At 38.8% G+C, this 16385-nt stretch overlaps 1 protein-coding gene across 11 annotated transcripts in view; it reads right to left on the bottom strand.

Moving 5' to 3' along the window:
* Nucleotides 1-16385, bottom strand: part of DOCK11 (dedicator of cytokinesis 11) — a 193211-nt gene that overhangs the window by 143785 nt on the left and 33041 nt on the right. For all 11 annotated transcript variants that reach the window (XR_002824626.1, XR_002824627.1, XM_023734487.1 and 8 more), the window contains exons 2-4: nt 2494-2610; nt 2323-2412; nt 1834-1916 (exon numbers count right to left, since the gene is read on the bottom strand). Coding sequence is in view for 9 of the 11 variants with exons in the window: in XM_023734487.1 (XP_023590255.1) it covers nt 1834-1916; nt 2323-2412; nt 2494-2610 (290 nt within the window). In the remaining 2 variants the exon portion in view is untranslated. The remainder of the gene's footprint in view (nt 1-1833; nt 1917-2322; nt 2413-2493; nt 2611-16385) is intronic.

Below are 16385 nucleotides of genomic sequence, written 5' to 3'. Positions count from 1 at the left end.
ATTACATTCTTCCAGTTGTGCTGTTATTCTCACTATCCTTTTCCAAATTATTCCATCACCATTATCTTCAACTCACTGCCCCCTAGGCTTCCCATTGAACAAAATAAAGTATATATTTTTTAAAAAGCAACATAGTGTAATTTTTTTATTCTTCCATTTGTTTGCTGTATGACTTTGGACTGGTCATCTTAGCTTTTTAGGACTCAGTTTCCTTCTCTGGGAAAGTGCTTTGAAAAAAAAAAGCTACACGAACATCTTATTTTTCCCGTATTCTTTCCTAAATATTTCACATGTGCTACCCTGTGAGGTTAGTAGTAGTATAGATGAGGAAAGGGAAGCACAAACAGCTCGAGTGACTGGTCCAAGGTCATCCAGCTAGTAACTGATAAAAATAAGATTTGAATCCCAACAGTCAGGCTCCTGGGCCAGTGTGCTCACAGCAGTCCTTCAACCCAACTGAGAGATGCACTTTTGAGAGCATGTCCCTCGGTGCCTAAAAACCAGCATGCTAAATGAAAAGCAAAACGAAGTGACGTTTTAAATATTATCAAATCTATCACCAAAATGAAGAATCAATGACTGGAGTAAGATTTAACAAAGAGCATATCTGATAACTTGATGTTACCAGGAACAAAAGGTGAAACTATGATGAGACAACAAAGAATTAAAATGACAGATCTTTTTAATAAGAGAGGCCTCCAGGCTGATGTAAAAAACACACATACGTGTAATTATCTCTATACCTCTGGGTGGAGACAGACTATGCTGGAAGCAGGAAGCATGTGCTATTGTTACATGCCTCTGAAAAGTATGGTGCAGACACTAGGAACCCATGTGCTAGAGCTGCGACTGTACATCCTGAAGAATGATTGGTGGGCTACATATAGGTTGACTACGGAGTGCTCTGAGGGCCCACTATGCTTGGCAGTTACTGTACCAGAACTGTCAGTTATCGAGATGTTTTCAGCACTCAAAGTTTACGAGAAAGTGACAAGTAACAATAAAACATGTTACTGTATCAGAATGTCTAAAATCTTTTTTCAATGGATAACCAAAACGTGGTACATACATACAACGGTGCTTTAGTCAGCCATAAAGATAAATGAAATCCTGGTACATGCTACAACATGGATGAACCCTGAAACCATCATGCTGAGTTAAATAATAAGTCAGACACACAAGGACAAATATTAGATAATCCCACTTATATGAAATGTCTAGGATAGGCAAATGTATAGAGACCTAAGTTTATTAGTGGGCATCATGAGTAGTACGAAGGTGGAAAAAGGGAGTCGTCGTTTAGGGGGCGCTGAGCTTCTCTTAAGGGTGATGGAAAAATCTGGAAACGGACAGTGCTGATAGTTGCACAACATGATGAACATAATTAATGTCACTGAATTGTACATGTAAAAATGTTGAAATGGTAATTTTTGTTATATATGTAGTCACCCATAATAAAAAAAATTTAATTAAAAAAAAATTTGCAAGCAATGTCCTGCGGTCAAATTGAGCCAAATACCTTCTAGCTTTTTAATCAACTCCACTGGAAAATGATTAATACATTATCCAGAATCAAAGAAAGATTATTTTATGGTCAATGTTGATGCACCAAATCCAAAACGGGAACTCAAGACATTTTGGAAAAAATGTCAATGAGCAAGGTTAAAACATATTCAAGTAACCAAAATACTCCCTTCACGAAACATGCTGGTTATTTGAGGTTTTGTTTTATCATAAATTATAACTGAGAGGTTTCCCAAGTGGTTAAACAAAAAAGAATTAAAAAGTTGAGTAATTCTCCTACTGGATGTTTTCCTTGAATTCGAATCTTACCATGGCAACATTCGGAAGTCCCCAGAGAAGTCTTCATACTTGTAGTTTACCACATGCCAATCTGTGCTGTAGGTTTTAATACACTAAAAGAAAATTCAAATCTTTAATTTTAAATATAGGAAAAGTACACATATACCTACTTTTTAAAAGTCTGGTAATAAGCTGACGGACTTTTAAATACCATTTGTGAAATGTTACTGCTGGATTCTTCCTTTGGGCAATAACAGTGTTCTCTCTAAACCAACTGGCTTCAATAAAGCCCAACTCATATGCCCTTTTGAAAACTCTGACTTCAGGTCGAGAGAGTATTCAAATCCAAAAGAAAAAGACTAAGAACAAACTCTACTTGGCGAAATATTTAAATTGCATCCTCTGTATCACATTATCTAGATTTGTTAGATAAGTCAGTTAAATTTTATTTTCTATTTACACTAAAGGGAAAATACGACAAATGTATGATTAATACTCTGTGGCCTTTGAGCCTCTTACCTCTTTGACAAACAAACTCTGGGCTCTTTTCTCAGCATCTTCTGGTACTGTAGACTGCACTGTTCTACGCTGCCGACTTATCACCGAGATCTAGAAGACAGAAGACTTTTGCTGTAAGAACGGATTTGGAAAGTGCAGTTATTTTCTTTAAAGAAGTGCTTGTGAACTCACGGATATATCTTCCATTGGAAACATAAGCAGGTCTCTGAGAGGATCACTGTAAATCTGGGTTTTTCTCTGGGTGACAACATTCTCATAGTCCAGGGGCTCCACAACTTTGGTCTTTTCCTTTATAAGAGTCCAAAAAAAAAAAACCACGTTATTATGGTCAAACTCACAACAGATAAACTTCTCTCTATTAAAGATACATTATTTCACAGCAGAAGGTATTACTGATAAGTACCCAAACAGAGGAGACACTTTCACAAGAGAAATAGTCTCCATTCTTAGATACACACACCAAACACATATATACACACACACAAAACCCTCTTTGCTAAGATAAGAGTTCCGGAGAAATAGCATCGTACTCTGCTTATCTGCATTGAATTTAAAGTAAAACAAAAAGTGACCTGTTTAGAAACCTGTTTCGGTTGAGATTTACTGAATACGCACTACTCACTGGATAACCGAAACAGAGAAAGCATCAACATACATGTGCTACTCTCTAGCAGGCACACTGTCCAAAAGCTGTATCAAGGTCCAGCATAGTTGGGGCGAACATGGGTAGTGGAGATAGATGCTTGATCCAGTAGGCAGGGCATGAAAGGGTAAGGTTCCAGGGGACAAAGTCAGTGGATCCCAGTCGGGCTTCCTGAAAACCTGGCCATGGATAGTAGGGCCTCAGCCTGAGGCGAGGGGTACAAGGAGCATGGTCAGTGACTCTGAGGCATCCAGCATTTGACTCATTAATAAGAGTAACAGTAATAGTTAGCATTGCCTGAGCCCTTTCTTTATGCCAAGCACTGTGCTACGTGCTTTCTGTATGTTTTCTCTTGTAATACTCATAATAACACCCTATGAAATAGGTTTAATCTTTATCCCCATTTTACAAATGAGGAAACAGACTCAGATTAAGTAACTTGCCTGCCTTCAGAGTGAGAATTCAAACCTGGGTCTGTACTGAAAAGGCTCTGCCCCTCCCACATTACATGGCCTTTCCTTCCCTCAGAAATACACAAAGATACTACTGTGCAAGATATAGAACCCACCACCTTCCTTCCTATCACTTTTTTCCTCCTTTGAACTTAACCATGATCAGATATACCGTATATTTTACCACTCTATTTGAGGACAGGGAATTTTTTTTTAAATCATTCACTGCTGTAACCCCAGCATCTAGAACAGTGCCTGACACATGGTTGCCATCCAATCATTAATTGTTGCATGAACTCTGAGACTTTCTGATTCAATTGCAGCTGTGTCTCTCAACATGTTACTCTAAACCAAGTTAGGTACATATTAGAGATTTCTAATAGCACTGTTTTACTTAAATTGTTTTTTCTTAATAATTTTATGGTAAAAACTACATAAGTAAAACTCAAATTTAAGATGTAGTAAAACTTAATATAACAATAAAATCGGGGTTATATTTATATTTGTGTACACAGTACTTGAGGCAGTAGCCAGTGTATTATATCCACATAATCCTTCGAGAACAGTTTTTATATATGGCTCACAATAGGTCACAGCTATATCAAAGCTCCGTATCTCAGCGGTATCTCAGTGTCTCCTCTATGAGATTACTTAGAAAGATTAAAGTAAACCACTCTAACCGATGAGAATGTGCTCAACAAATCTAAAATAATCAAACTAACAAAGATATACTTCATTTTAAGTCTCGCGTTTTTGTGTTTGGATTTGTAGGCCCATGATTATTAGCAGGCAAATATTTCAATAAGATCCAATCAAGCTGCTCATCCCTATCATGTCTCTGAATAGTAGTGTAAAACAAGTTGAAATCGAAGAAAACATTCCTGTTTTGGTAACTCAGAGATTTTCTGATAGGAAAATTTGACCCTTTGTCCCATACCTACCATGTTTTCACAGAACCAAGTGACAAAGAACTCTGACTGCATTTTCTAGGTCTAATACTCCAAGTCTGTGATGGTTTACTCACAATGTTAAATAAATAAGGTTAAATGAATAAAACCCCATTTAAGAAAGCAAACCTTGGGCACTGAAAACAAAAGTCTTGTTTTTGATGCCACCTATCCTTCCAATAAAACCAAAACCAAAACCAAACCCGCCGCTGTCGAGTCGATTCTGACTCCTGGCGACCCTATAGGACAGAGCAGAACTGCCCCATTGGATTTCCATTTACAAGGAGCAGCTGGTGGATTCGAACTGCTGACCTTTTGGTTAGCAGCCAAACGCTTAACCATTTCGTCACCAGGGCTCCATCCTCCCAATACCAATTGCAAAAACAGCCCAGCGATCTCAACGTTTAACCTGTTGAATTAGCATCTGTTAACTTCTCTGTGCTATAATTTCACAAGTACCTGCTTTGAGTAACTTTGAAAAATAAAAAAGCAAACTCTCCTTCAGCTTTTGAATGCAGATATCAAATTAATATGGAAAAGCATACAAAATATATCACTTGTTTAAATGTACAATGTCTCCTAAAAATGAAACTTCCAGCTCCCCGTGTGTTTTGAAGGCCACAGATCCAGGTTATAGAAAACAAGGTTTCACTTTTCACTGAAAATTGATTAAACTAAGCTTTCCTGGGTCTTCACTGCTACTTCATTTATCAGGGGTAGGTCTGCCACAGGAAAAGTTGAGGTGACTATTCTGGGTCCCACAAAGCTTCCCCAAATAGAAGATCTAGGCCTGTGAATCAGGTTTCACTTCTATAAGAAGAAGAAAAAGAAAAAAGAGGATGGACTTAAGTCTCCACCATCCAGTCAACCATTTCTCCACCCCTCTCCCACACAGAGGCATCTTGGAAGAAAGGCCTGGTGATCTACTTCTGAAAAATCAGCCATTTGAAAACCCTATGGAGCAGTTCTACTCTGACACACATGAGGTCGCCGTTGAGTCAGAATACACTAAATGGCAACTGTTCTCCCAGATGTTAAAAGCACAATTCTAACTGCAAGTTGAAGAGAGGGGCTGCAGAAGGAGTCAGCCCTAAAACCACACCCTACACCCATCCAGAAGAATTCAGGTGTAACTCAATTGGGTCAGGGACAAGGAAAACACTGACTTTTAGAATTATCGTGATTTAGTGGTGGCTCTGCCTAGCAGTCTAGGACAGATTCCTTATCTAAGTTTTCTATTAGCTTTATCATTTTATTATTAGACTTATTCGGTTACCCTAAATAAAGTTTCTATCACGCACAAGAAAGGGTTTTTCTCTCAGATTTGCGATTTATCCTTCCTACCATTTTGCACACTGGCTGGCCTAAAAAGGTGCTTTCTCAAAACTCCAGAAACCTGCTTTATAACAAACGATACTTTATAAACATTAATAGTGCAGTTCCACTGTATACTTCAATATAGTTCTGTAGCAGTTTAAGGAAAAGGCAAAAGCATTTATGCAATCTGGAGAGGAGCAAGCATATGTTTCAGTCTTCTCTTCCTAAGCAGTGACAGGAAAACTGTCAACCTAAATTTGCAATCTATTGAGTTTTCACCATGGGGGTGGGTGGGAATGATTTGCCTTTGAAAGTTCTCATTCACTGCTCCCTAAGCTCTTCTCAGTATTGAAATAACTTGCTAGTAATATTATTAGTGTTTTGTGGTTGTCTTACATGAAGAGTACTTTGCAGTCTTAAAAAAAAAAAAAACACTTCATATGCAATTCTGTTTCTTACCAAAAACCTGTCAAGTAGACAAGGAAAATACCATCATTTCAAATTTTATACATGAAGAAACTAGCTCAGAGGTTCAAGTTCATCTGGCTACATTTAGTAACAGAACCGAGATTCAAACCTAGGATTCCCAACTCCTGGTCCTTTTATTCCATTGGCAATGTTTCCCAAACTCAACACTGATGTACATTCATCATGATTTTTGCCACACCTTCTAAATTGTCCTTTACTTCATACTTTTCTTCAAATCAAATCTCTTCTGCATTGAAATACATTTATTGAAAAAGAAAACTTTGTATCACTCCTGTGAATGAAAAAAAATCGGTATTTTCCTCAGACCCATCAAAATAAGTCAGTTTTTTAATTTTATTTATTTTGTTATTGTTGGTAAGAATACACACAGCAAAACATACACCAATTCAACAGTTTCTACACGTACAACTCAGTGACACTGGTTATATTATATTCTTCGAGTTGTACAACCATTCTCACCCTTCGTTTAAGTTGTTCCTCTCTCATTAACATAAACTCCCTGCTCCTAAAGTTCCTAACTAATCTTTCCAGCTGCTGTTGTCAATTTGATCCCATACAGTTCTTAAAAGAGCATAATGCTTAAGGCAGACAAAAAATGTCGAGTTTTGTGCCACAGCTGGGACACAGTGCACTCTTCTAAGCTTACTCAAGCTACTAAAGGACCAAATCTAAATGGGCTTCCATGTGTAAACCCTAAAACTGTGAAGAAATGCAGAATTCCACAAATTGAGATAACATTCTGATTTCTAACATAGGAAGAAAGGACATGGGGTTGAAAAAGGATACTCTTCAGTACAGATTCTGTTACAGTCTGCTTCTCGGTCCAAAGAGAGGAAACAACGGATCCTAAGACTCACTAACAGCATCAAATCCTTTGACTTCATGCTTTTCTAGTGATGCCTGTGCACCCACTGCATGGAATGACTGCCCTTTCATCAACTCAACTATATATGTATAAATATTAAACCATGTTTGTAATCCTAAAATAAATATGTACCTACGTATGTGTGTGTATTCAACCATGCAACCATTCGTGGATTTAAAAGCACCCATAACTAACAAGTCTATTTATGCTACCATTAGAAACTGAACCATACCATTTAATTTCATTTGAAAAGCAGTAAAAATTGCATAGTTATTCCTCTTGTAAACAGCACAAAATCAGCCTGGTTACTTCTTAGATATTACACCAAAGGTCATTACTTTACCGGTAAATCTCTTACTTCAGAAACCAGTTCTCCTTAAGAATTCTAAGAATGTCTCTTTCTGCAAGTTTAATGTGAACATTGGCTTCACAGACTCCCTCCCATAGTATCACACTAGGAAACAGATCAGAATGCAGGCTGAACAGGGCACAGAGCCAATCCGAAACAAATCTGCGACTCCACCCCCATCCCATCCTCCAAATTAAGTTTCAGGGCAAAAAGGAGCATGGCAACAACTGGTTTGAGAAAGAATCTTCTAGCCCGAAAGTTAAAAAGCTCATCCTCACAGACTACAGTTTCAATGGCACCTGAACATTTTCTGATTGAAAATAACAAGTCTTGGGAAAGAAGTAACATCCAAAAGAAGTGATTACTCAATGAGTCTCTCCCTCCCATTACTCCTCCACCTCCCTCTTTGGGAGTTTCTCCAGACCCCCTTCGCACTTGGCTCCCCTGTACTTTCTCCACAGAGAGTATCTTAAAATAATGTTTTACACTCAAAATGGCCACTGGGGGCATGTGATTTCTGGCAGAAAAGAAAAGTAAGTTCCATGTATGATACATTTATTGAGCTAGTCCCTGGTAATACAGAGATGAAAATGAAGCCAACCCTGCCCTTGAGAAATTCAGGCTAGTTCCAGCTGATCACAGCTGTCATAACTTAAAGGCCCACTTGGCTTCTATACAGCTATCATACCCTCTGATATCCACATGGTCTTCCAACAAAGTGATTACGCAAGTCTTTTTTGCACACTAAAATATATGTGCCCATCTATTCACATTTCTATCAATTATAAGAATTTCATGTGTCTGGGTATATGTGGTCTCAGATCATTTTATCTTGTCTTCTACTTTTGTTCTTAAATTCTCTATAAAAAGAGACTAGATCACTGTTGAGAGTGGTGGTTAAGGGTGAGGAGCAGCAAAAGTTATGCTGTGACTGACACAACAGAGAGGTTTGACCATTGTAGACTAGGGATGTCTACAGGGGGACCCTATGCAATGTGGCAACAAAGGAACCATAACTATAAGGAATTCTAATAAGGTTCAAATGAAGAGTATTTGACTTTGTTATGACCCTGTCTTTTCTAAATCACATGACTACCTTTCACTAACTCATTTCTTTTCCTCCTTCCTAACAGGAACTCTGTGTACTGAAAGAGCTTTGAACTAATATAATCTAATGATGATGCTAGGGGAAGGTGAGCCATCTTTTCAGTTAGTACAACCCAACTTGGCAAAAGAGCCGTGAACAGATTTTTATAAAGATTTTTCTCAAGGCAAATTTTGGCCGAAAATGCAAATACAAATTGCATTCGAAACACAGACCTTTCATAAAGAAAACAGCTAAGGGAAAAATCATACTTTGCCCGAGATCACTGGGCCATGCTTATTCTTAACTCCGTTCTTGGTATACATTATTCCTGTGATACTATGACCTCCCACCTCTCTCGTCTACAGCCCTTAATTGTCTTTACCAATGGTTGTGCCATGTGCTCATATATAGCCTTGCCTTGGCATTTAACTGTTTTGTGGGTTGTTTGCTTGGTCTTCTCAGCAGGATCGTAAACAGGTGGAGAGTGGGAACAGGACCTTATACCTTCTCTTACCATTTATATTGAGTATTACCCCATACCAAGCTAAGTATCTTATATCTACCAATTCTTACAAAAATCCTGCATGGGTCTTTTGTTATGCCCGTTTTACAGATGAGGAAACTGAGGCTCAGACAGGTTGAGTAAATTATCTAGGGTCCAAAGAAGGGGATCTGGGATTAAAACTTGTACTGTATCTGACAGACTCCAGAGCCAATGCTCTTAACCATGATACACATAAACTTGCACGCACTGGGTTTAACAAAAACAAAACGTTTCCCCACCCTCATTCCTAACACATTTTATTCCTTGAATGGATTTTGCATTACAAACTGTTTCTGTTCTTGTTAGGTGCCATCGAGTCGGTTCCAACCCATAGCAACCCTATGTACAAAAGAACAAAACACTGCCCAGACCTGTGCCATCCTCACAATCATTGCTATATTTGAGTCCACTGCTTCTAGGATTGCTAAATTGCTTCTAGGATTGGTTAAAACTTACTCAAACAATGCGATCATCTTTACCAGAGTGAACTCTTGCTTTCTCATTGTCCTGATGCTGCTGAACTGGCTGGCTTCAGGCGCTTGTAATGTAATTGGATAAGGAGTTTTTCATTTCTAGGCTGATGCTTCCAATTTAGTATTTGCCATTAATCAGTAGGGATTAGCACCTTAGGTCTTTACTGTGGGGAAAGAGTTGGCAGATTCAACCTTAAGTGGGTGAGAATCAAATTACAAAAAAAACAACAGTACGATATTGTCAGTGGACCGTGTCTAATTCATCGCAGTATCCGCCACAGAACCTAGAAGAGAGCCGTGAGAACTTTTGTGATTCATGAGGGATAATCAGCTGAATAAAGAGACTGATCTTACACATATGCCTTCCAGGCCAAAAACGCAGCACACAAGAAGAGAAGGGGCAAGGCAGTGCTAACAATTTCAGAACTAATCTTCACATCCCAGCTTTAATTTAGGAACTACCACCTACTGTTTTATATATCGACAAAATAAGGATTTAAAGATATTTAAATGTAAACTAGAAACTGGGGGAAAAATACAACCAATCTGTTTCCTTTTCAGAAATTTAAAAAGTGAAGTAATCTTTTAAAATACCAAATTGTTTTCCTTTACCACTTCTACTTAGCTATTTACATGAACCCGAGAACCTATACATTTTTTTTTCTTAATCAAGAAAAAGCAAGTCTGTATACACGCTGTATGACTGTGGTTGTTGTTAGGTGCCATCATGTCAGTTCTGACTCACACTGACCCCTATATACAATTGAACAAAGTGCTGCCTGGTCCTTCACCATCCTCAGAATCGTTATGCTTGAGCCCATTGTTGCAGTCACTGTGTCAATCCATCTCGTTGAGGGTCTTCCTCTTTTTCACTGACCCTCTACTTTCCCAAGCATGATGTCCTTCTCCAAGGACTGGTCCCTCCTGACAATACATCCTACGTACATGAGAAGAAGCCTCACCATCCTCGCTGCTAATGAGCACTCTGGCTGTACTTCTTCCAAGACAGATTTGTTCGTTCTTCTGGGAGTCCACAGTATATTCAATACTCTTCACCAACACCATAATTCAAAGGCATCAATTCTTCTTCGGTTTTCCTTATTCACTGCCCAGCTTTCACACGCATATGAGGTAATTGAAAATACCATGGCTTGGGTCAGGCACACCTTAGTCCTCAAGGTGACATCTATGCTTTTGAACACTTTTAAGAGGTCTTTTGCAGCAGATTTGCCCAATGTAATACGTCCTTTGATTTCCTGACTGCTGCTTCCATGGGCGTTGATTGTGGATCCAAGTAAAATGAAATCCTCGACAACTTCCATCTTTTCTCTCTTTATCATGATGTTGCTTATTGGTCCAGTTGTAAGGAGTTTTGTTTTCTTTATGTTGAGGTGTGATCCATACTGAAGGCTGTACTCTTTGATCTTCATCAGTAAGTGTTTCAAGTCCTCTTCACTTTTAACAAGCAAGGTTGTGTCATCTGCATATTGCAGGTTGTTAATGAGTCTTTCATGAACCCTGGTGCCATGTACAGATTCCTCATGAGCACAATTAAGTGTCCTAGAATTTCCATTGTTCACAACGCTATCTATGATTTGTTATGATTCACAGAGTCGAATGCCTTTGAATAGTCAATAAAACACAGGTTAACATCTTTCTGATATTCTCTGCTTTCAGCCAAGATCCATCTGACATCAGCAATGATATCCCTCATTCCATGTCCTCTTCTGAATCCGGCTTGAATTTCTGGAAGTTCCCTGTCGATGCACTGCTGCACCCATTTTTGAATTATCTTCAGCAAAATTTTACTTGGATGTGATATTAATGATACTGTTCAATAATTTTCACATTTTGCTGGATCACCTTTCTTTGGAATGGGCACAAATATGGCTCTCTTCCGGTAGTTAGCCAGGTAGCTGTCTTTCACGTTTCTTGGCATAGACGAGTGAGCACTGCCAGTGCTGCATCTGTTTGTTGAAACATCTCAATCAGTATTCCATCAATTCCTGGAGCCTTGTTTTTTTGCTAATGCCTTCACTGCAGCTTGGACTTCTTCCTTCAGTACCGTTAGTTCTTGATCATATGCTACCTCCTGAAATGTGTTACTGTGATGCTGGAAGCTATGCCGCTGGTATTTCAAATACCAGCAACAGGGTCACCCATGGTAGACAGGTTTCAGCGGAGCTTCCAGAGTAAGACAGACTAGGAAGAAGGATCCGGCAGTCTTACTTCTGAAAAACTGGCTAGTTAAAACCTTGTGAATAGGAGCAGAACACTGTTCTGATACAGTGCCGGAAGATGAGCCCCTCAGGGGGGAAAGCACTCAAAATACCACTGGGGAAGATCTGCCTCCTCAAAGTACAGTCAACCTGAATGACCTAGATAGAGTAAAGCTTTCGGTACCCTTATCTGCTGATATGGCACGATTCAAAATGAGAAGAAACAGTTGCAAAATTCGATTAATAATTGGAACGTGGAAGGTACAAAGTATGAATCAAGGAAAATTGGAAGTTGCCAAAAATGAAATGGAATGGAATGCTTGAAGATCGATATCCTAGGCATTAGTTATCTGAAATGGACTGGTATTGGCCATTTTGAAGCAGACAATCTTACAGTCTACTATGCTGGTAATGACAAATTGAAGAGGAATGGCGTCATATTCATTGTCAAAAGAACATTTCAAGATCTATCCTGAAATACAACGCTGTCAGTGATAGGATAACATCCATACACCCACAAACAAGGAAGACCAGTTAATATGACTGTTATTCAAATTTACACACTAACCACTAATGCCAAACATGAGAAAATTGAAGATTTTTATAGACTTGTGCAGTCTGAAATTGATCAAACATGTAATCAAGATGCACTGATAATTACTGGTGATTGGAATATGAAAGTTGGAAACAAAGAAGGATTTATAGTTGGAAAATATGGTGTCGGCGATAGAAACGATGCCTGAGATCACATGATGGAACTTTACAAGACCAACGACTTTTTTGAACATTGGAAATACCTTTTTTCAACAACATAAATGGCAACTATAGATGTGGACCTCACCAGATGGAAAATACAGGAATCAGACTGACTACATTGGTGGAAAGAGACAATGGAGAATCTCAATCATCAGTCAGAACAAGGCCAGGGGTCGACTGTGGAAGAGACCATCAATTGCTCATATTCAAGTCCAAAGTGAAGCTGAAGAAAATTAAAACAAGTCCACGAGAGCCATAGTACAACCTTGAGAATATCCCACCTGAATTTAGAGACCATTTCAAGAATAGAGTTGACACACTGAACACTAACCACCGAAGACCAGCTAAGTTATGGGATGACATCAAGGACATCATTTATGAAGAAAGCAAAAGGTCACTAAAAAGACAGGAAAGAAAGAAAGGACCAAAATGGTTGAAAAGACCAAAATGGAAGAAATGATGAAGTAAAAGAGCCGAACAGAAGATTTCAAAGCGTAGCTCGAGAAGACAAAATATTTATCATCAAATGTGCAAAGACCTAGAGTTAGAAAATCAACAGGGGAAAAACAGGATGGGCATTTCTCAAGCTGAAAGAACTGAAGAAAAATTCAAGCCTCAAGTTGCAATTTTGAAGGATTCTATGGGCAAAATATTGAATGACCTATGAAGCAACAAAAGAAGATGGAAGAAATACACAGAGTCACTGCACCAAAAAGAAATGGTTGACGCTGTATGATTAGTTCAAATTCAGTTAACAAGTGTTTTTCAATTACAGCCAACTCAAATATTAACCAAATAACCAAGAGAATGTGAAAATGAATAAATAGGATTCTGGTGAATTCTATACCCTCAAGCTTTATTTTAACCAATAATTTTATCTGTATTCAACATGCTAGCTGACAGGTAGGAAAATTGATTTGAATTCTATTCCTCCTGGCTTTTTTTAATTCACTTTGTGCTAAGAAGCATTTAAATGACTCAATGGTAAGACAAAAAGACGCAGAAAATGAAAAGAGGTGCTTGAGTAAATTGAGAGAACAACAAAGTACCCTTTTAAAGCTAGAGGAACATTGCTTCTATTCTTCAGCACACCATTACCGACAAGAAAAAAAAAAGGATCTTCGTTATATTTAATAACTTTTTAACCAATCAAAGAATTTAACAAGTTCATATAGACATACAAAATTTTTGCAAATAATTCATTCATGCAAGTAGGAATTAGACTGTACCCATTCTGTGCTCATCAACTAGTTTATAATATGCCTTGGATCTTGGTCTCATTGTAAACTTGTAACAAAAAATGACCTTGCATTGACTCCCGAGTTTTATAAACAGAACCATAACATATCTTGCACTTTTAAGCAGAACAAAATTTAAAGTGCACAGATGTTCTACAAATATGAGGATTTAACCAGCTAAATTACTTACATTTAATGAAAACATAAAATCCTAAAGGTCGTGTTTGTACCATTTGAACACAGCAATACAAACCTATCCAGTTACAAATGCTTAACTCGCCATCTGCCCTTGAGTTGATTCTGACTCACAGTGACCCCATGTGTGCCAGAGTAGAACTTTGCAGAAGTAGATCGCCAGATCTTTCTTATGAGGTGCCAGAGGGGGGACTCGAACCTTCAACCTTTCAATTAGCAGCCAAGCATGTTAACTATTTGTACTACCAAGGGACTCCTACAAAAGCTCAGTAACCTATAAAGCAGCCACATATCATTTTCCACATTGTATCCAACCATCAGTATACCTAGCCCACTTATTTGCTCCTGATAATGAAGAAAATTGATGGGCCCTATTCTGAAAAATCAACCTTAACAGGGACAAAAAAATGCATCTTTCCACAATTGTTTTAATTTTTCATAATCAGTTATACTGGCTCTATTAATTAAAATTATCTCTACTTTTTTTGAACCTACTAATATTTTCAGTCCATACTACTTCATGAAATAATATATTCTAAAGCTATTTCAAGTAAATAAAGTGATAATTTCTTTGACTTTTTTTTCAGTGTACCTCTTTAAAATGTCAGATGTCCCATCTCTTGGTATAATTTTCCAGGCTGTGGTGACCTAAGCCATGCTTATTGTATCTACCCTACTCACAATTAAGTAGGCATACCTTCTTCAGCCAGGTTCTTTTTTTTTTTTTGAGGTGAGGCAGGATTCCATAGACCGCTGCGGAAGCCCTTCCGGAAGATGCATTTTTACTGTCCTATTGGCCCTAACACACCCTGGGCAGACTGTCCTCGGTGACCAGCCTACAATCACTCCCACGTTGCTTTAGCAGGTTATAATTAAGCTCAAAGCCTACTATCCTACTAAAACCCATCGCTAGTGAGTCGATTCTGACTCATAGCAACCCTATAGGACAGAGTAGAACTGCCCCATAGGGTTTCCACGGCTGTAATCTTTATGGAAGCGGACTGCCGCATCTCTCTCCCGTGGAGCAGCTGGTAGGTTTGAACCACCGACAGCCGAGCACTTAGTAAGTTTGAATTATTTCCCCAACTCTTGTCCATCCAGAAGCTCATCTCCCGCTTTCCTGTCCACATAAACACTGTGGTACCACTCCTACGGCTTGGCCTCTCTTCTACCCCTGGAAAGGGTGCTGAATAAGACCAGCATCCCTTGGGTAAGCATTTTTTGAGTGTTCAGCTGTTTTACACATCTTCCTCTAAAAAAACAATGCCTGGCCTCTCTGTGCTCTTTGTTTCCTTCTTTAAGCTAACTCCGTATTTATGAGAAAATCCCCTATCACCAGAGACACCATCTGAAAGAAAATAGTCTTAGGGGCTGACCCCTAGAAAAGGTTTTGTGAAAGTCTTAAATAAATAACCAGTTGCGTGTCTTTATCCCTAAAAACACCTCTAGTATTTTGTAAGAAAGAAGTTCCCAGTATATCATCCATGCTGCTCCTTACTAGAATGGCTAGGTTTCAATGTCTGAGCATCCTATGCTGTAGCCATAGATTCCACTGACTGGCTTGCTGCTAGGCATTCTCTGAGGGCTCCTCTGGAGCTCTCACAGCCATAAATACAAAACGTCCGATAATATACAGCTTAGTTCTGTACATTCACCGAGCATCAACCATGTGTCAGACAATGGGATACAAAGCTGAACCCTGCCCCTGAAGAACTCAAGGGCTAGAGAGATAGTCAGAGCTCTAAACAGAGAGCTACAATACAACAGGTAAGAGCTCAGCAGAAGACACAGAAAATGCAGTGGGGAGGAGCGCTGAACTCCACTGGTGAAGGAGGCTCAGAGAGGAGGTAGCGTTTAAGCTGAGCCTTGGAGGACAGAAGAAAAACTCCCACGGTAGGCAAGGTGAATAAAGGCAAAGAAGAGAGTCAAAGTAATAAGCTCGTGTTCAGTGAGTCTGAGGATGTACAGGATGGGGAGCAATGGCCAAAAGGAACTGGAAAAGCAGAAGTATAGACGGCCACATGTGCCACAGCAGTAAGTTTGGACTGTTTCCTAGTGTATGAGAGATGGGGAGCCAGTGGAGGTTCTTAAGCAGTGGACTGACATGAACAGATGTTTTACTCATATTTATGTACTGAAAGCCAGAAGGTCAGACACTACAGCACTAATGGAAATTAATCCATAAAATGACAGCAGCTGCTGAAAATTCGCCCCATTGTCTGTATTTTCCAGGAGCAATACACCGAATTATGGAAAACTACTTATCAGAGTTACATACAAAACTATCGAGGAAAATTAAAAAGTGAGAGCTCTGTCTATTTGAAGAGCATTTCTTTAACAGAGAAAATGCTTGCGTTTTCCTTGTGAGACCGAGATTAAATTAGCCTGGACATTTCAGATTGAAAAGATTAGCTGTCAACCTGCACTTATTTTCTTTTCCCAGCACCTTTTTAATGGCTAATTTGATACAAAATAGCTACACTTTTGAT

Source organism: Trichechus manatus, unplaced genomic scaffold (genome assembly GCF_000243295.1).
Source record: "Trichechus manatus latirostris isolate Lorelei unplaced genomic scaffold, TriManLat1.0 scaffold00068, whole genome shotgun sequence".
Taxonomy (NCBI): domain Eukaryota; kingdom Metazoa; phylum Chordata; class Mammalia; order Sirenia; family Trichechidae; genus Trichechus; species Trichechus manatus.
This window is presented reverse-complemented; position numbering and strand designations above follow the sequence as displayed.